The sequence below is a fragment of the Anomaloglossus baeobatrachus genome, chromosome 8 (assembly GCF_048569485.1).
Source record: "Anomaloglossus baeobatrachus isolate aAnoBae1 chromosome 8, aAnoBae1.hap1, whole genome shotgun sequence".
NCBI lineage: Eukaryota > Metazoa > Chordata > Amphibia > Anura > Aromobatidae > Anomaloglossus > Anomaloglossus baeobatrachus.
Window position 1 is genome coordinate 64404849 of NC_134360.1, and position 21981 is coordinate 64426829.

General features: G+C 44.4%; 1 protein-coding gene across 5 annotated transcripts in view; it reads right to left on the minus strand.

The window, feature by feature from the left end:
- Positions 1–21981, minus strand: part of CHL1 (cell adhesion molecule L1 like) — a 221904-nt gene that overhangs the window by 128146 nt on the left and 71777 nt on the right. For all 5 annotated transcript variants that reach the window (XM_075321748.1, XM_075321747.1, XM_075321751.1 and 2 more), the window contains one exon: positions 4564–4726. In XM_075321748.1, coding sequence (XP_075177863.1) covers positions 4564–4645 — 82 coding nt within the window. In that variant the 5' untranslated portion in view covers positions 4646–4726. The remainder of the gene's footprint in view (positions 1–4563; positions 4727–21981) is intronic.

Here is a 21981-nt window from a genome sequence, read left to right on the forward strand (position 1 = left end):
CCCGGGGCGTACCCCTACCCGTGGAGGGCAACGACACCTGGCTGCCCCCTTCCATCACCCTGGGTACTCCCAACAGCAGCGGCGGTACCCCCAGTTACCACACACCACGGATGGCGTCACGAACTATGACTTCCCTGTAAATATCCCCTATTACTTTAGAGTGTGGCCCCTGAGCCCCCGGGTCCGGAGACCCTCGAGCCACGAACTGACATTACTCCCGGATCTGAGAGGTTCGATACGCTGCTGGGGTGGCACACTACCTTGCAGTGTGGGAGAACACAGATAAGGAACAGCTCAGCCATTTGATTTTTGCCTTATCCTGCCAAAATCGTCTGGTTCTGACAACTAAGGGCCCAAGAGGTAAGGGGGCTACTACTGCCTCCATAGCGGCAAATCGTTTTTGCCACCGACAAATATTGAATCTAAAGGGCCCATATAATGTTCTTGTAGAGGGGCCCTCTGCTCTCTGTGTCTGCTGCTGTTTTGTCCAATGTGCAAGGGAGGCTAAATAAGTTCTAAGGAACTAGAGTCCCCTTTAATTGAGCTAAAGATATGGAGGCAGTAGGGGAGTGTAACCACAATAATATATTGGAGGGTAACATACCATAGGTTCCACTGTTTACTCACATATTACTAGTTTTGCACTTAGCACTACTTGCAGGAGCATAGCTATCACATCTAGTCACAAGAGGGTACTGGATTTTAGATATTCTTCGGACCAAATGAGATAACCAATACGACTACATATAGTTGGGGCCGTCACATGCCTAGGCCCTCGCTGACCCTGAACTAGTGAAGGCCAGTGAGACTCTAGTCTCGCCACTGCAATAAGACAACACGAGGAAGGAAAGACAAACAGGTGGGGAAAGACACATCAAATAATACTTAACAGCTTTTCCAGTAGGAACTTCTCAGCTGCAACAGAGCAACACCTCAGCTTCTCCAGAGACTAGCTCCTTCAGGACTATGTGGGACCTATTATTCTGTATGAAGGACTACTGTATGTGGGACTAGCATAAGTATGAGCTATAGTTGGCATAGGGAGGAATTAGGAGTTGATATTTATAACAAAAGGGAGTGGCTGCAGCTGAGGTTACAACTACCTGTTAGATCACTGCAGCATAGAAATGAACCTTAACCCCTTCAGTACCAGATAGAATGAAATACACTCCAACTCAGGGTAATTGACGAGTGGGTACTAAAGCGGATCGGTGATCAACAATACGCTGTGCCCTTCTGATCCCACTGCACCATTCCAACCAATATATTTTTTGGTGGGGAGGGGGTCCCAATATGGACTTTTGCGATGCGGCTCCATGATATCAATGTACGCCCCTGTTTGCTAGCTTTGGTTTTGTACAGATGACGATCACTCAAGGTAATTGCTGATGGCATCAGATGTAAACAGCTTGTAAAAAATCATCCATTATAAATGCATGGTCTGCTCATTGCAAGGAGTATAAAAGCTTTTTTCTGCAATTTTGGAGGGCCTCTTCATAAATTCTTCTCCTGAGTATGTTTACCTAGTAGGAAGTGAGTAATACAACAAGGTGAGTGCTAATAATCCGGAAAATTTACTACAGTATGTATGTCTATTATACAAGGTGGGAAATGTAGCTTGATCCCTTAGATCAAGGACAAAAGTTTGCCCCAACACCGTTCAATTCTGCATCAAAAGAGGTGATTGGCGCTGTGATGGTGGAATATGGGGGGTTGTGTATAGTTTTGTGTAGGTTTGTATTTTAGGCGTGGTGCTCTGTCCATTCTGTGTACAGTGTCCTGTTAAGTTAGGTTAATCACCCCCCGCTGGGCTTTTGTCCCTAAGTCTGGGGGAGGGGGGCTGGGATCCACCCAAACTCTCTGTTTACCTGGGAGATTATTCATTCTCACTGAGAAAGACAAGAGAGAAGGAGTAAGATTGATCCTCTCAGGGAGAAGCTGACACCCCAGAGAGACTGTGAGAAACCCTGATTTCCCTGGAAAAAGGACTGCTGGAGGATTGTGACTGATTCATCCTCTGTGGGAGAAGCTGAGGCTCCCCAGAATGATCTGGACATTTATCCCTTACTGGACTGTATCCATGTTCCTGGATGATTTTACCCTCTGTGTGGTGGATTATTTTATGGGCCGTCTGATTTGCTTAAAATAAATGATCTTTGGATGGTTCAATCATCTCTTGCTCTGTTGATTGTGTGATATCGGAAAAGGACCCCGTGACAGGCGCTGATACCAGAACCTGCCAATGTATATCGCGCACCTGTCCTATCCATAAGAATAAAGAACCATAAAAAAAAATATTTTTTTTTTACTTTTTGTAAAATTTACCCCTAATAAAAAAAAGAAAATATAAAATCCATAGTAAAAATAAAAAAGCCAAATATATCACAAAAACAAAAAAAAAATCCAACAACTATTTTGGTTTTCCTTCCAATAAACAATAATGATGAGCCGTTAAACCCTTTTAACCCTTTAAGAACCAAGAATTTTTTTTGTTAATGGGCTTTCCTTTTTTCCTTACTTTTGTTCTGAGCCATATCCCCCCCCCATCAGTAGGCTCATTTTTGGTGGAACGAGTAATAGTTTCGAAACCATTTTTATTTTACCATATTATATACTAGAAAATAGTGAAAAAAAAATTTTTAAATGTTTTTTTTTCCCTTTAGGGGATTTGAACCTGTTATTGCTTATGTGATATACTGTAATACCATGGTATTGCAGTATATAGCAAAATTATGGCTGACCTTCGCAGGAGGACTAACAAGGTTATTAAGTTTTTCAACATGACAGGTTAAATGCCAATATCAGATATTGATAGCAGCATTTAAATGGTTAACTGCAGCGATCTGCGTAAGTTCTGGTCACTGCAGCTACAGGCAGATGCCAGCTATGTAACACAGGATACGCTCCTAAGCTGGCTCATACTTTGTTTAGCAAACTATAACGAAAATTTACTTTATTATAGGTCACTAAAGGGATATTCCCATCATCTAGATCCTATCTCAATATGTAGTAGGTGTAGAAATAATAATAATAATAATAATAATAATAGCAAATACCTCCAATTAGAAATGTAGTATAGTTCTCCTGATTAGCTGTGTCCCATACCTAATGTGCAGGGCATTGCAGCAGCTTAGATATCCATGGCTACGACTACAAGAAACTGTCACTATAAGAGTGGAGGTAACCATGGACCAGCTGCAATGCCCTGCACATGAGGTAATAGACATGGGTATATCAGAAGAACTATACTACATTTCTAATTGGAAGTATTTGCTAATATTATTATTATTACACCTACTACATATTGGGATCTTGGAGATGGGAATACCCCTTTAAGCAATTAAACCACGACTTGGACACAGTTACTAAATCAGGTCTCTTCTCTAGATGTGTGTCCAAATTTCACAATAAACCTACATACATTATTTACTAAATCTCCTAGACCTCATGTGACTAATGTTTTTACTCTAAAAATTCATGTACGAATGCTGTAATTATATTGATATTGAAAGGAGCAGTTTATGAGTCCAGCTGAAAAGTGGGAGCATTCAGTCTCCGACCATCCAGCTTGACTGACAACTGCAGCTTGTACTGAGCGGTGTGAGATCTCAGCAGAAGGAGGGAGGAGAGACACTGAGGAGCTGTCAGTCTAGGTGGACCGAGTGAAACTTTCATGGATTATAAAGCGGTTCTATGATGGAATTTCATAGTAAGTACACCAGCATCATCAGATATGAGATCAATTTAATATTGTGACAGATCCACTTTAAGGCCTCTTTCACACGTCCGTGAAAAACCACGCACATTTTTCACGGACATATCACAGGTGCGTTTTGCCTTCCGTGAGCTGTGTTTATGGCACACGTGTGTTCTCCGTGTGTTATCCGTGATAACACACAGAGAACGGGAACTTTCTGCTCACCTGTTCCTGGATTCGCTGTCCGTGGTGCTGATCTTCAGTCTCCGGTCCTGCAGACTCCCCACTGCTGCTGCTTCCGGCCGCAGTGGAGTGAATATGCAATGAGCATAATGAGCGGCGGTCGGAAGCAAGTGACAGCAGCGGCAGAGATGGCAGGGCTGGAGAAGGTGAGTAAAGTTTTTTTTTTCTCAAACACATGTGTTTTCTCCGGCGCGTGTCACACAGAACACCTCCGTGTGGTCCGTTTGCGTTCCATGTGACACCCATGAAGCCGGTGAAAACGGACATGTTTACGTGTGGAGCACACGGACACACGTATGCTCCACACATACACACGGTCCATAGCAAAACACGCACGTGAGCGCAAACCTATTGATTTTAATGGGTCTACGTGTGCCCGTGTCTCCGGTACGTGAGGAAAAGGACCAAACACGTACCGGTGACAAGGATGTGTGAAAGAGGCCTCAGGGATTATGACGGACCCTATGTGCTTTTGTGTGAACCATTATTTACATCAACAGTTAAAAAACAGCAATCCTGACAATCTGAAATATTTTTTAGATAAATATACTATTAATGTATATTATTATATTTATTATTTTATTATAAATCAGACCCCCCTCCGTCTAAAAACAACAACTTACCTTCAAGTGGTATTTCTACAGCCGTAAAGCATTTTATTAATGACAGAAGACAGAAAACAACTTTTCTCCAGAGACAAAACATTTTCTTTATGATGAGCCTGTTTGATCGTAGTTGTCTTTCTTCCACCCGTCAATCATATGGCGCATCAGACAATGGCTGCACCTGCGGAGGGAGACAATGGATATCGCTTATATTCAGAATGAAAGCCGAGATGGCATAAAAGATCCGCATTTCATCATATACTATACAGGTGGGTGCTGGCAATAATGTACGGCTAGTTATTATATCAGCCCTGTATTGTTGGGTCAGCTGCTTAATCATCAAAGGGTCGGCAGTAAATAAGTGGGGGAGAATACTTTGTGCTTGTTTTTTACTTCTTGTCCTCAAGTCAAATATGGTAGTCTGCCTTGCAAGTAAGTAATCAGCTATGAGCAGGGGCATACATAGAAATCATGGGGCCAGATAACAAAAGTTCTAATTGGACACCCCCCACCCGCTCAAAAAATACTTGTCTGGGTCACAGAAGGGCATATCTCTCAACTTTACAGCCCTTCCAAAGTAATGTTCCTCCTATTGAAGACCCTGGATTTGTTGCACTCATAAAGTATGATGCCCAGAAAAGTTTCCCAGAAACACTGTATTTCTCCACGCTAGCCTCCACCTATAGTATGATGACCCTAGTGTGCCCACCCTTAACTACCCTGGCAACGTATTGTGACCCCAACACAGTATGATCCCTGTTGTGAATACATTTGGATGAGGTTCCAGTTTGGGGCTTCCTCTTGTGGTCAGTGCTGGTAGTGAAGTTTACTTGCTGAATAGAAACCAGACAGCTTGGGATGATTGGCAATCAAGTTGTTCTGACTTGGCCTATATAACTGAGTAGTGTTCTCTTGTTCCTGGCCGGTGCTTAATGTTGTTTCCTGTGTGCTAAGGACATTCTGAAGCAAGCCCTTCCTTATGTGTCTACCAGAACTCCTTTCAGATAAGTTTGGTCTTTGTACCTCTGCTGGTGGTTTCCACCATCTTGTTGTTTTTCTGTTTAGGTACAAAGGCTTATTTCCTATTCTGCCTGTGTGGAGTTCTGGGTGGAGTTGGATCATTCCCTGCTGGAAATGTCTGTGTACCTTGCTCCATATTCTGCTATGTATTTTGTTTTGTCATGTTTGGTACTAATTTCAGGTTCTTTTTCTAGGGTATTGCATGGCTGCAGACAGTGCTCTTTTCTGTCCTTTTCTATTTAGTTTGGGCCTCATCTTTGCCTTATCTGTTTTCTACCTGTGTATTGTGTTTTCCTACATCACCATAATCTTTATATGTGGGGGGCTATCTATATCTTTGGGGACTGCTCCAAGGCAGATTAGCTTTTCCTGCATTTCTCTCTGTAGGAATAATTAGTTCTCCGGCTGTGTCGAGGCGACCAGGTCATCGTAGGCATGTCCCATGGCGACTTCTAGTTGTGTGTTAGTGTTAGGTCTGCAGTTCGCTGAGATTCCAACCACTCTGGTAACATTCTGGGTTGACTAGTTTTTGGTCCTTTTTCTGATCCTCCTCGGTCACTGAATCATAACGGATCCCCGAATCTGTGACCCCTACACAACCCTCCATGCAGTATAATGGGACTACATACAGTATAATGGTTCCCACACAGCCCTCCACACAGTACGCTGCACCCCAGGCAGCCCTATACGCACTATAATGATACTACATACAGTGTAATGGCTTCCACACCTCTCCACACTGTATAATGGTCCCCACACAGCCCTCCACATAATATGCTGGACCCCACACAACTTTCAGCGGCACAGTTTGATGGGCCTTCACACTTTATAATTATTTGCAGTATAGTCATCCTCAAATTGTCTTCCATAAAGTATAAAGGCTCCCTTATAGCCCTCCAAATATTAGAATAACCCCCAAATAGGCCTCCAAGTATTATAATGGCCCTACACATAGCCCTCCAAATAAAACAATGGCCCCTATATATCCTTTCATATATTCTAATTGGCATTTCACCCCTCTTTTTTTTCCTGCTGCTTCGTTCTCTGCAGTGGCATGTGTTCTGAAGCTCTGCACATCTCTGTGCAGTGGGCGCACTGTAGTGTTGTCATGTATGCCCACTTTGCTGAGATGTGAGATCTGGCTGAGGGAGTACGAGTGGTTCACTTCCTCTTATATCATTGCCTTAGACACTATCAGCATCCACAATGCCTGTCACAGTGTATGTAAATGACAGAACCTGGGCCTTAGGCTGGCCCTCAGACTCGAGACCCTGCGCTGTCCCTTATCTTGGAGGTAGGCTTGATGGTAGCCAGATCCGAGCCCCTAGCGTGACCCTGACTTCTGTTTGAGCCCCGATCTAACTCCCCCTCTCCCCCACCTACTTGAGAGTGCAATTTTGGGTGGGGATGGGGCTAAGTGTCGGCTCTGGCACCGGGCCCCTCTAACTTACGGGCCCCATAGCGTTTACATAGTCTGCCATCTTTGGCAAGACGCCACTGGCTATGGGTATATTTAGAATCTGTTTTTTGCTGTTAGTCATTGTGCTCTCCAATAGTTAAGATACTTTTTAAAGGAAATCTATAATATTTCCTTTGAATATACAATATATATATATATATATATATATATATGTATTTAATTTTTTTCTTAATTTAACATTTTCATGTCACTACGTATATTAAAAATATCCTGAAATCTGCAGTTTTAACTCAAGCTACTGGACCCTATCATTCGGCAAAATATAGGACGGTGACTGTTCTCTTTTTGATTCGTTGGACTGGCGTGACATTACATTTGCATCACACCGCAACAAAAACATCCCGACAGGTGAGATAATCAAAAGAGGAGCCGGTGATGGTGTCAGAAAAGATGTGGTTCCCAGGGCTCCATTTCTGCAGCCACAGACTACTGACGTGGCCGATGAACAGGGCCCTGCAAATCGATTCCAGTTACTCCAACTCTTTCTATTCTTTAGAAGTTATCTTTAAGCAGGATCAGTGCAAGATTATAGAAAGCCCAGAAGGGGCGATTCTTAGGGGCCTGCAGTGCCAGGGGGTCTCCCAAATCCACCGTTTATCAAGTCCTTATGAGCAGCAAGAGATTGGACTTTGAAGGCTCTTATGATATGTAGTTTTTATTATGTGGCACAAAATATTTTGTAGCTTTTGCCAACATTAAAGATTAGAGGTTGGAACTTCGTTCACCTGAGTAGAACAAATTGAAATGTTACGTGTGTAGATTAATTGCCATAGGGAGGGAGGACAGGTTGCTGCAAGACGCATGGTTAAGGATATTTGCCAATCCAACATACTAAATCTTATTTCCTACAGTGGTAGACATTCGGAAACAAAGGGGTTGTCTCAGTAACATTAAATCCCTGTTCAGAATTTTCTAACGTTTAAGTTATTCATTTTTAATCTATTTTTAATAAAGATTTAGAAAATGTATAGAAAATATTGATACAGAGAATAAGGCCTCATTCACACGTCTGTGTATTTTTTACAGACCCATAGACCTTTATTGGCCCTTGTCATTCGTGGTGCCTGAAAAAATTGGACATGTGAATAGCACTATAGGCTATGTGTGAAATCTGTGAAAAAAAACAGATACAATACAGACTTCTTAATAAGGCCTAAGGGCTCAATCAGACATAAGTATTTTTCTTGTGAGAAAATTGGACTGAGTTTCATCAGTGATTTTGATCAGAGTTTCCTCAGAGTTTGATCAGAGTTTCCTCAGAGTTTGATCAGTTTCCTCAGAGTTTGATCAGAGTTTCCTCAGAGCTTGATCAGAGTTTCCTCAGAGTTTGATCAGAGTTTGCTCAGAGTTTGATCAGTTTCCTCAGAGTTTGATCAGAGTTTCCTCAGAGCTTGATCAGAGTTTCCTCAGAGTTTGATCAGAGTTTCCTCAGAGTTTGATCAGAGTTTCCTCAGAGTTTGATCAGTTTCCTCAGAGTTTGATCAGAGTTTCCTCAGAGCTTGATCAGAGTTTCCTCAGAGTTTGATCAGAGTTTCCTCAGAGTTTGATCAGAGTTTCCTCAGAGTTTGATCAGTTTCCTCAGAGTTTGATCAGAGTTTCCTCAGAGCTTGATCAGAGTTTCCTCAGAGTTTGATCAGTTTCCTCAGAGTTTGATCAGAGTTTCCTCAGAGCTTGATCAGAGTTTCCTCAGAGTTTGATCAGAGTTTGCTCAGAGTTTGATCAGTTTCCTCAGAGTTTGATCAGTTTCCTCAGAGTGTGATCAGAGTTTGAACACAATTTGATCAGTTAGATCAAGTTTCCTCAGCGTTTCCTAAGGCTACTTTCACACATCCGGTTTTTTGCTCTGCGGCACAATACGGCGTTCTGCAGAAAAACCGCAACCGTTTTTTTTTACGTCGGTTGCGGTTTTTTTTGTATAGACTTACATTAGTGCCGTATTGTGCCGCAGGGGCTTGCGTTCGGTCCGGTTTTTGCCGCATGCGGCAGATTTAGCCGATGCCGCGGCCGGATCGAACGTTCCCTGCAACGTTTTTTGCTCCGGCAAAAAACACCGCATCGCGCCGCATCCGGCCGCTGCGGCGCATTTTTCAATGCATACCTATGGAGGCCGGATGCGGCGTGATGCGGAAAAAAACGCATCCGGTCGCCGCATGCGGTTTTTTCCACTGCGCATACTCAGTAGCATGCCGCAACCGGAAAAAAACGGACGGGCCGCATGTAAAAACGTATGCAAAGGATGCGGTGTTTTCGCCGCATCCGTTGCATAGTTTTCACAGCCGGATTGAGCCGCAGTGCTCAAACCGGATGTGTGAAAGTAGCCTTAGAGTTTGATCAGTTTTTTCAAAGTTTGATCGGAGTTTCATCAGAGTTTGATCAGTTTTCTTAAAGGTTGATCAGTTTTGGTCAGTTTCCTCAAAGTTTCATCAGAGGTTGAAAAGAGTTTGATCAGAGTTTCCTCAGAGTTAGATCAGAGTTTCCTCAGTTTCCTTAGAGTTTGATCAGTTTCCTCAGAGTTTGATTAGTTTCCTCAGAGTTTGATCAGAGTTTCCTCAGAGTTTGATCAGTTTCCTCAGAATTTGATCAGTTTCCTCAGAGTTTGATCAGTTTCCTCAGAGTTTGATCAGTTTCCTCAGAGTGTGATCAGAGTTTGAACACAATTTGATCAGTTAGATCAAGTTTCCTCAGCGTTTCCTTAGAGTTTGATCAGTTTTTTCAAAGTTTGATCGGAGTTTCATCAGAGTTTGATCAGTTTTCTTAAAGGTTGATCAGTTTTGGTCAGTTTCCTCAAAGTTTCATCAGAGGTTGAAAAGAGTTTGATCAGAGTTTCCTCAGAGTTAGATCAGAGTTTCCTCAGTTTCCTTAGAGTTTGATCAGTTTCCTCAGAGTTTGATTAGTTTCCTCAGAGTTTGATCAGAGTTTCCTCAGAGTTTGATCAGTTTCCTCAGAGTTTGATCAGTTTCCTCAGAGTTTGATCAGTTTCCTCAGAGTTTGATCAGTTTTCTCAGAGTTTGATCAGTTTCCTCAGAGTTTGATCAGTTTCCTCAGAGTTTGATCAGAGTTTCCTCAGAGTTTGATCAGAGTTTGAACACAATTTGATCAGTTAGTATAAGATTCCTCAGCATTTCCTTAGAGTTTGATCAGTTTTCTCAAAGTTTGATCGGAGTTTCATCAGAGTTTGATCAGTTTTCTTAAAGGTTGATCAGTTTTGGTCAGTTTCCTCAAAGTTTCATCAGAGGTTGAAAAGAGTTTGATCAGAGTTTCCTCAGAGTTAGATCAGAGTTTCCTCAGTTTCCTTAGAGTTTGATCAGTTTCCTCAGAGTTTGATTAGTTTCCTCAGAGTTTGATCAGAGTTTCCTCAGAGTTTGATCAGTTTCCTCAGAGTGTGATCAGAGTTTGAACACAATTTGATCAGTTAGATCAAGTTTCCTCAGCGTTTCCTTAGAGTTTGATCAGATTTTTCAAAGTTTGATCGGAGTTTCATCAGAGTTTGATTAGTTTTCTTAAAGGTTGATCAGTTTTGGTCAGTTTCCTCAAAGTTTCATCAGAGGTTGAAAAGAGTTTGATCAGAGTTTCCTCAGAGTTAGATCAGAGTTTCCTCAGTTTCCTTAGAGTTTGATCAGTTTCCTCACAGTTTGATTAGTTTCCTCAGAGTTTGATCAGAGTTTGATCAGTTTCCTCAGAGTTTGATCAGTTTCCTCAGAGTTTGATCAGTTTCCTCAGAGTTTGATCAGAGTTTCCTCAGAGTTTGATCAGAGTTTGAACACAATTTGATCAGTTAGTATAAGATTCCTCAGCATTTCCTTAGAGTTTGATCAGTTTTCTCAAAGTTTGATCGGAGTTTCATCAGAGTTTGATCAGTTTTCTTAAAGGTTGATCAGTTTTGGTCAGTTTCCTCAAAGTTTCATCAGAGGTTGAAAAGAGTTTGATCAGAGTTTCCTCAGAGTTAGATCAGAGTTTCCTCAGTTTCCACAGAGTTTGATCAGAGTTTCCTCAGAGTTTGATCAGTTTCCTCAGAGTTTGATCAGTTTCCTCAGAGTTTGATCAGTTTCCTCAGAGTTTGATCAGTTTCCTCAGAGTGTGATCAGAGTTTGAACACAATTTGATCAGTTAGATCAAGTTTCCTCAGCGTTTCCTTAGAGTTTGATCAGTTTTTTCAAAGTTTGATCGGAGTTTCATCAGAGTTTGATCAGTTTTCTTAAAGGTTGATCAGTTTTGGTCAGTTTCCTCAAAGTTTCATCAGAGGTTGAAAAGAGTTTGATCAGAGTTTCCTCAGAGTTAGATCAGAGTTTCCTCAGTTTCCTTAGAGTTTGATCAGTTTCCTCAGAGTTTGATTAGTTTCCTCAGAGTTTGATCAGAGTTTGATCAGTTTCCTCAGAGTTTGATCAGTTTCCTCAGAGTTTGATCAGTTTCCTCAGAGTTTGATCAGAGTTTCCTCAGAGTTTGATCAGAGTTTGAACACAATTTGATCAGTTAGTATAAGATTCCTCAGCATTTCCTTAGAGTTTGATCAGTTTTCTCAAAGTTTGATCGGAGTTTCATCAGAGTTTGATCAGTTTTCTTAAAGGTTGATCATAGTTTGATCAGTTTCCTCAAAGTTTCCTCAGAGTTAGATCAGGGAAAAACGGACAGCATACAGATGGTATCCAAGTATTGTCCGATTTTTCTTTTCACTGACCCATAGACTTGCATTGATGATTTTAATATGATGGATCAATATCAGACATTTTTCGGTTTTGCACCGACCACTCGGTCCGAGGAAAACATCTGAGATTGGGATTTCCCTAAAGGGTATCAAAGATATGAGTGCTATCTGTGAAAAAAATGGATAACACTTGTATGTGAAAAATTGAAGTGTGAATGAGCCATAATACAGTGCACATCCTGAAATAAAAGATGCACATTCCTAGGCTGGGGTCATAAAAGAGTGATAAAAATCGGTCTCATTTTCATCTTAAAAGTAGCATGATTTTTTTCTCAATTGTTGGTGAGCAAGGAAAAAGTGAGGAGTCCTTTTGAGAGAAAAGACAAGTGTTGGGTGTGTGTCAAGTATAAGGAAGCAAGTACAGCAAGAAAACATTTAGTGGCGACAGAAAGCTACCATTCAGGGAAGTGGTTGATACCTGCTAGAAAGAGACTTTTTGTAGGCGTGGGCCCAGTGTTGGCCAGCTGTAAGTGGGACTTCAGGATGGAAAAGGTTTTGCCCACCTGTGGACACACGAAGAGGGAAGTGGCTCTAGAAGTGCTCCTTTGAAGTAAACACTAGTAGTCTGGATGCAGGATTCACAGAATTGACCTGTGTGGTCCTGTATCGAGAAGTTGGAATTTCACCGTATCTGTTCTGCCTGTATACCATTCACAATTAAAGTGCCGTCGCCCAAACCATTATGTATGTGTCTCTGTATTATGCAGTTGAGAGCGTCAAGTGTACTACCTGCTACACTTTCTACATAAGTTTATTTTTCAGCCATAAGAACTCTGTTTTCATCAACTTGTCTGGCTTTCTCATCCTGGGAACAAAACGGTCTGAGGTTGTATAGAGTGCAATCGGCCTGACTATGAAGGTGTCCACAGTAACTACAGTAACATCAAACACCCATAACTACAAATTTTCTGTAGTGTGCCAGGGTGTTAAAGGCAATCCATCAGCAGGTTTTGCTATGTAAGCTGAAGCCAGAATGCTGCAAGGGTTAAAACATAGAATTCAGGGATGCCTGTCTTGTCAAGGTCCAATCTGTTGTTTTCCTGGAATGTTTGTTTAAGCAGCAGGACTTTTTATTGTAATGGGCACAGCAGTCCGACATGCCCCTCTTCTGATTGACACCTCACTGTCAATGTACAATCTCTATAGAGAGCCTGGTGTGGGCGGGCACAGCTCTCTCAGCTCTGCTACATGGCTAAATGTAAAAATTCGGATTGTGTCAGAATGGCTGTAGCCAGTAATCTAAATGATACATCGTTGGATTCAGTCTCTCTGTCTACATCATGCTGCTCTCAGATTTGGTAGCAATAATTTGCTGATAGATTCCCTTAAAAGGAGAAGAACTCCAGCCTATGGTTACTGTCCCTCGACACATTACAGTGTCATCCGAGAGTCGGATCACACTAAGCTGACACATCTCAGATTAAAGTTTGAGCTGAGTGTCATTTGCACAATTGATGAGATTCTCTTGCAAGGGAGAATATACAGTCGTTTGACCGCAGCCAAATATTCAATCTGCCTTAGGCCTCCAACACACATCCATGCCGCCGGTACGTGTTTGCCATTTTTTGCACGTACCGGCGGCACGGAGACACGTTCAGCAATGCTACCCTATTGTAGCAGGCACACACACGTAAAACCACACGGAACGTGTGTCCGTGTGCGTTTGTACGTGTGTGCGTTTTTCTACACGCTGACATGTCCACGTTTTCTCCAGCAGCACGGGTGTCACACGGCCCGCACCCGTACCACACGGATGTAGTGTGGATGCGGTCCCGTGTGACACGCTCCGGAGAAAACACACGTGTCAGTGAAAAAACGCCAAAACATTTACTCACCGCTGCCACTTGCTGCCGACCACCGCTCATTATGCTCATTTGATATTCACTTCACTGCGGCCGGAAGCAGCAGCAGCGGGGAGACGGCAGAGCTGGAGACCGAAGATCAGCACCACGGACAGCAGCGCGGACCACGTGAGTATGCAAATTACCGGTTCTACGTGTGCTATCGCGGATAGCACACGTAGAACACACGTGGACCGCACGTACCCGAGACACGTACTTACCACACGCAACACGCAGGGTAAATACGTGTCTCGCGGCACGTGCGTGTTTTTAACGGAAGTGTGTTTCAGGCCTAAAGGCTACTTTACACACTGCGATATCGGTCCCGATATCGCTAGTGTGGGTACCCGCCCCCATCTGTTGCGCGACACGGGCAAATCGCTGCCCGTGCCGCACAACATCGCCCAGACCCGTCACACATACTTACCTGCCCGGCGACGTCACTGTGACCGGCGAACCGCCTCCTTTCTAAGGGGGCGGTCTGTGCGGCGTCACAGCGACGTCACTGAGCGGCCGCCCAATAGAAGCGGAGGGGCGGAGATGAGTGGGACGTAACATCCCGCCCACCTCCTTCCTTCCTCATAGCGGCCGGGAGGCAGGTAAGGAGAGCTTCCTCGTTACTGCGGCGTCACACATAGCGATGTGTGCTGCCGCAGGAGCGACGAACTACATCGTTACTGCTGCAGTAACGATAATCGAGAATGGACCCCCATGTCACCGTTGAGCGATTTTGCACGTTTTTGCAACGATGCAAAATCACTCATTGGTGTCACACGCAGCAACATCGCTAATGCGGCCGGATGTGCGTCACAAATTCCGTGACCCCAACGACTCCGCATTAGCGATGTCGCAGCATGTAAAGCCCCCTTTAGGAGAGGAAGGATTTTAATTTATAATACTTCAACCACAAAAATGAGATTTCAGAATCAGAGGTTATTAGAGAGGTAAAAGGGTGTAATGTTGGTCTCTAAGGCCCCCTTCACACGTCCGTGATACACGTGCGTGTTTGGTCCGTTTCCGTATATACCGGAGACACGGCCAAACGTGCACCAATGTTAATCTATGATTGTGGTCACACGTGCGTTATTTCATTATGTCCGTGTGTGCGTGTCCGTGATCCGTATGTCTTTGCGTTTTGCACGGATGCATGTCCGTTATCTGCACGGAGCACGCACACGTGGACACAATGAAAGTCTATGGGTATGTGCACACACGTTAGTAAACACGTATGCATCTACCTATAGTCCGTGTCCGTTTGGTGTTTTTATTTCTAGTGATGTCGGCTATTCTTTCTATTTCTGTGTATGTCGGTCAATCTCCCTGAGTCCGTCGGTCGGTCTCTCTGTCTCTCTGTCGGTCTCTCTGTCTGTCTGTCCCTCTCTCACAGTCTGTCGGTCAGTTCCCCCCCCTCTCTCATACTTACCGTTCCCCGATCTCCGGCGCAGCGCTGCACGGCATTCACACTGCTGCGGCGGCTTTTACTATTTTGAAAAAGCCGGACGCTCATTAAACTATCTAGTATTCCCTGCTTTCCCCGCCCACCGGCGCCTATGATTGGTTGCAGTGAGACACGCCCCCACACTGAGTGACAGGTGTCACACTGCACCCAATCACAGCAGCCGGTGGGCGTGTCTATACTGTGCAGTAAATAAATAAATAAATAATTAAAAAAAAACGGCGTGCGGTCCCCCCAATTTTAATGCCAGCCAGATAAAGCCATACGGCTGAAGGCTGGTATTCTCAGGATGGGGAGCTCCACGTTATGGGGAGCCCCCCACCCTAACAATATCAGTCAGCAGCCGCCCAGAATTGTCGCATACATTATATGCGACAGTTCTGGAACTGTACCCGGCTCTTCCCGATTTACCCTGGTGCGTTGGCAAATCGAGGTAATAAGGAGTTATTGGCAGCCCATAGCTGCCAATAAGTCCTAGATTAATCATGTCAGGCGTCTATGAGACACCTTCCATGATTAATCTGTAAATTACAGTAAATAAACACACACACCCGAAAAAATCCTTTATTAGAAATAAAAAACACACACATATACCCTGGTTCACCACTTTAATCAGCCCCAAAAAGCCCTCCATGTCCGGTGTCATCCAGGATGCTCCAGCATCGCTTCCAGCGCTGCTGCATGGAGGTGACAGGAGCTGCCGAATACACCGCCGCTCCGGTCACCTCCACACAGCAAATTAAGACAGCCGCGCGATCAGCTGAGCTGTCACTGAGGTTACCCGCGGCCACCGCTGCATCCACCACTGGATCCAGTAACAGCGGGTAACCTCAGTGACAGCAGCTGATCGCGCGGCTGTCTTTATTAGCTGCGTGGAGGTGACAGGAGCGGCTGTGTCTTCTGCAGCTCCGGTCACCTCCATGCAGGAGCGCTGGAAGCGACGCTGGAGCATCCTGGATTACGCCGGACATGGAGGGCTTTTTGGGGCTGATTAAAGTGGTGAACCAGGGTATATGTGTGTGTTTTTTATTTCTAATAAAGGATTTTTTCGGGTGTGTGTGTTTATTTACTGTAATTTACAGATTAATCATGGAGGGTGTCTCATAGACGCCTGACATGATTAATCTAGGATTTAGTGGCAGCTATGGGCTGCCATTAACTCCTTATTACCCCGATTTACCAAAGCACCAGGGCAAATCGGGAAGAGCCGGGTACAGTTCCAGAACTGTCGCATATAATGTATGCGACAATTCTGGGCGGCTGCTGACTGATATTGTTAGGGTGGGGGGCTCCCCATAACGTGGAGCTCCCCATCCTGAGAATACCAGCCTTCAGCCGTATGGCTTTATCTGGCTGGTATTAAAATTGGGGGGACCGCACGCCGTTTTTTTTTAATTATTTATTTATTTATTTTACTGCACAGTATAGACACGCCCACCGGCTGCTGTGATTGGGTGCAGTGTGACACCTGTCACTCAGTGTGGGGGCGTGTCTCACTGCAACCAATCATAGGCGCCGGTGGGCGGGGAAAGCAGGGAATAGGAGATTGTTTAATGAGCGGCCGGCTTTTTCAAAATAGTAAAAGCCGCCGCAGCAGTGTGAATGCCGTGCAGCGCTGCGCCGGGGATCGAGGAACGGTGAGTATGAGAGAGGGGGGGAAACTTCAGTCACTCGGGGGATTAGCGGTCACCGGTGAATCCTTCACCGGTGACCGCTAATCAGTACTCGACACAGACAGAGCCGCGGTATGAGGATGAAGTCGGGTGAAGTTCACCCGAGTTCATTCTCATCGCGCAACTCTGTCTGCTGTCAGCCGACATTTATAAACGACATTGTGCATCACACACACGGACATTCCACACGGACATTCCACGTACACATACACGTTAATTCCACACGCACACACGGACGTTCTGCACACAAACACGGCTAGCATACGCAATTCACACAGGTGCCACACGGACCATAAAAACGGACACAAAAACGGGACACGGACCCGAAAAACGTCCCGTAACACACGTGCGTGTTTTTCACGGACGTGTGAAGGGGGCCTTAAGGATATACAAAAAGTGGTAACATTAACCTTCTTCTAACAAATAAAATGTTCTACATCCAAACCTGGAGGAACTCCGAAGTTATTGTTGCAGTTTAAGGGCACTTTACTGGGGAAGAAGAGCCTATCAAATGTTGCCTATGAGCATTCAACTACCTTTATCCAGTTCTGGGCAATATGAAAAAGAAAAGTAAAAGCTCTATGTAATGCTCGTGGCCGGTGTAGGGCCAGCGAGCAGGTTTAGTGGACCCACTGGACCACAGGGGGTCCCGGGCTTACCCTTTAGTGAGAGGGGCTTAACTAAGCGCCCACCATGAGGGACACCAGAAACCACTCTCAGGACAGTGACCAGGACTGTGGCAGCTGACCCCTACGACAGGAGACAGACTCGGGTACAAACACTGATGGCAGGTATGGGTGGGATGACTGGGGTAGCATACAGGCGTGTACAGGCAGGTATGCTGGGCATGGCAGGGACAGATAGGTATGGGAAAGCAGACTCAGGTACAGGTGTCGGACACAGGGATAATGGGACCTGACAACTAGCTAGACAGACAGGAAACTAACTGAAGGTGTTGCGCAGGCACCTTCCCTAATGGTAAGGTGCCTCAAATACATTTCCTGGAAATAGTGTGTTCGCCTTTAAGAGGAGGGCTGGTGTTCGCGCATGTCTTAGGTACACTCCTGGTAACTCTGTACGGCATGTACAGGGCCTGTTAGAGGAGGAAGGCAGGAGGGCATGTGGACGGCCGCACGGCAGCAGGGGAGAATGGGACCCAGCCGGGGCGGTGAGTAAGTCGGCATGTCTGCAGGGTCTACACTCTGTAATAACACACAAGGCTTTTAAAACAATTGACTACATGTGATGGTGTCAATTGTTTTAAAAGCCTTGTGTGTTATTACACAGTCCTTATAGGTGTCCTTGCAGAGATGCCAACTTACTCACCGCCCTGGCCAGGTCCTATTTTCCCCTGCTGCCACGCGGTCTTGTGATGGTGATGGTAACAGATTGCTCCTGCTTCCTCCTCCTCCCTGCACAGTATCCACTGCACATGTCACTGAGCATGCCCACAACCCTTAGTCCTAAATGTTTTGTAACTGAGGTTTGTTATTTTCATGTGCAAAACTGAATAGGGTGACACAATACTCATCTAAAAAAAGGTTAATTAGAAACTAGAAACAAAAATGGTAGGTTTTATCCCCTAAAATTTGTAGCAAGCCATTGTGGGACTGGTTACTTCTTTAGGAAAGGTGAATTCTTTTTTGGCCCTGGTAATATTCTTTAAGCCTTTTAATAATGAGGCTGGCTTATAAGAATGCCCATTTTCACAGTGTCCTGAAAAACAGGTTCCATTATTTTAACTGTGACATTTTTGCAAATATCCCCTGTGTTTTAGCCTTTAATTGATGTAATTACTTGTAAAACTCAGTAATTGTTAGACTGCCAAGTGTTAAAACTGTACAAAGAAGTGGTACATTGGCAACAAGACGTAGAGATTTGGGAGCTCAATGTAGAAATCCTTGGAAACCGAAGAGACTTTTCACGCACCACAACACCATATTCTTAGTAATTGATATACTACGGGCCAACTAGTTGGTTTCCACAAAGTACTTTATGATGATGACTTTCAACTTCTGGCCAATTACATTTGGCATCAGAGAGGCATTTTTTGTTCTGTATATTTAAAGACTTATAGGGCTACTAGTTGTCAATTCGATTGACCGCTGCTTGATACCTTGTTACTGAAACTAAAGGGTGTTTTACACGCTGCGACATCGCTAGCGATGTTGCGAGCGATAGCACCCACCCCCGTCGTTCGTGCGACATTTGGTGAACATTATCGCTATGGCAGCGTAACACGCACATACCTTGTCAGCGACGTCGCTGTGACCGCCGAACAATCCCTCCTTCAAGGGGGAGGTGCGTTCGGCATCATAGCAACGTCACTGCGGCGTCACTAAGCGGCCACCCAATAGCAGAGGAGGGGCAGAGATGAGCGGGCGGAACATGCCACCCACCTTCTCCCTTCCTCATTAACCAGTGGACGCAGGTAAGGAGATGTTCGTCGTTCCTGCGGCGTCACACATAGTGATGTGTGACGCCGCAGGAACAACGAACAACCAACAGCATGCACCACCAACGACATTATGAAAAGGAGCGACGTGTCAACGATCAACGATTTTTTACGTTTTTGCGATCGTTGATCGTCGCTCCTTGGTGTCACACGCTGCGATGTTGCTAACGGTGCCGGATCTGCGTCACTAATGGCGTGACCCCGACGATACAGTGCTGGCCAAAAGTATTGGCACCTCTGCAATTCTGTCAGATAATAATCCGTTTCTTCTTGAAAATGATTGCAATCACAAATTCTTTGGTATTATTATCTTCAGTTATTTTGCTTGTAATGAAGAAACACAAAAGAGAATGAAACAAAAATCAAATCATTGATCATTTCACACAAAACTCCAAAAATTGGCCAGACAAAAGTATTGGCACCCTTAGCCTAATACTTGGTTGCACCACCTTTAGCCAAAATAACTGCGAACAACCGCTTCTGGTAACCATCAATGAGTTTCTTACAATGCTCTTCTGGAATTTTAGACCATTCTTCTTTGGCAAACTGCTCCAGGTCCCTGAGATTTGAAGGGGGCCTTCTCCAAACTGCCATTTTGAGATCTCTCCACAGGTGTTCTATGGGATTCAGGTCTGGACTCATTGCTGGCGACTTTAGTAGTCTCCAGTGCTTTCTATCAAACCATTTTCTAGTGCTTTTTGAAGTGTGTTTTGGGTCATTGTCCTGCTGGAAGACCTATGACCTCTGCTTTCTCACACTGGGCCCTACATTATGCTGCAAAATTTGTTGGTAGTCTTCAGACTTCATAATGCCATGCACACGGTCAAGCAGTCCAGTGCCAGAGGCAGCAAAGCAACCCCAAAACATCAGGGAACCTCCGCCATGTTTGACTGTAGGGACCGTGTTCTTTTCTTTCAATGCCTCTTTTTTTTTCCTGTAAACTCTATGTTGATGGCTTTTCCCAAAAAACTCTACTTTTGTCTCATCTGACCAGAGAACATTCTTCCAAAACGTTTTAGGCTTCCTCAGGTAAGTTTTGGCAAACTCCAGCCTGGCTTTTTTATATCTCGGGGTAAGAAGTGGAGTCTTCCTGTGTATCCAACCAAACAGTCCCTTTTCATTCAGACGCCAACGGATAGTAAGGGTTGACACTGTTGTACCCTCGGACTGCAGGGCAGCTTGAACTTGTTTGGATGTTAGTCAAGGTTCTTTATCCACCATCCGCACAATCTTGCGTTGAAATCTCTCGTCAATTTTTCTTTTCCTTCCACATCTAGGGAGGTTAGCCACAGTGCCATGGGCTTTAAACTTCTTGATGACACTGCGCACCGTAGACACAGAAACTTTCAGGCCTTCGGAGATGGACTTGTAGCCTTGAGATTGCTCATGCTTCCTCACAATTCGGATTCTCAAGTCCTCAGACAGTTCTTTGGTCTTCTTTCTTTTCTCCATGCTCAATGTGGTACACACAAGGACACAGGACAGAGGTTGAGTCAACTTTAATCCATGGCAACTGGTTGCAAGTGTGATTTAGTTATTGCCAACACCTGTTAGGTGCCACAGGTAAGTTACAGGTGCTGTTAATTACACAAATTAGAGAAGCAGCACATGATTTTTCAAACAGTGCCAATACTTTTGTCCACCCCCTTTTTATGTTTGGTGTGGAATTATATCCAATTTGGCTTTATGACAATTTTTTTTTTCTTTCATTGAAGACAAATTAAATGAACATAATAATACCAAAGAATTTGTGATTGCAATCATTTTCAAGAAGAAACTAAGTATTATCTGACAGAATTGCAGGGGTGCCAATACTTTTGTCCAGCACTGTATATCGTCAGCGATGTCGCAGCATGTAAAGCACCCTTTAGTCATGCTGGTTCTGTTCCGTTGATTCTTATAGAAATGTTTGACAAATGAGAAAAACTGTATTGCAATATTAAATGTGAAGGCTCTAAACAGTTCGGCGTGGAACTGGACACCATGCCAACAGGTGAAAATAGTCTCGGAATAAATGGCAACATCACTGGTCAGTTCCATGATGGTGCAGTTTGATAAATAAAAGGTAAAAAAAAATAGTGACTATGCACTTCTTGTCCACCATTATGGACACAATTAATGGCACCCTCTGAATCCCTCATCAACTTCCTGCAGAATGGCATCGAGGAAAGCCCTTCCTGGTGTCATCAGTTAATTTAGGAAATATCACAAAGTAAGAAATGACAGAACAGGGGCTCCTAGGCTGGCCCTCAGACTTGCGACCCTGGTCTGTCCCTTATCTCAGAGGTACACTCAATAGTAGCGAGGTCTGAGCCCCCAGCGTGACCCTAATGCCTATCCATGCCCTGATGTTACTCCTCTCTACCCCCTCTCTTGGGGCGAGCCAGAAACACAATAACAAAAGCCCACAGAAATGACACGGACAAGGGAGAATGAATACTCGTACATACTGTACTCAAACACAAAGGAGAGACTATACGTGTACAGGGGAATAAAGGAAGGAAGTAAATGCACGACAGGGAAACTACCACACCACTCAACATAGCAACTACAGATCACCAAAGACTGAATGACCACTAAGACCGGAATCGCTGGAGCTATGCTGAAGCTATTATTGGCATAGAACCACGGGCTCCAATACCTGAAATAACAAAGAGACAGCTGTGGGAGGTAATTAGCAACCTGCTTTTAGGAGCCACATACAAATCCACAAAAATTAACCTCCTGCAGGGCTGAGGAGCAGTGGAAATAAATCTGTGGCGCCCCTGAGGCTTCAGTCGCCAAAGAGTATTGCAGCTCATTTAAGCTG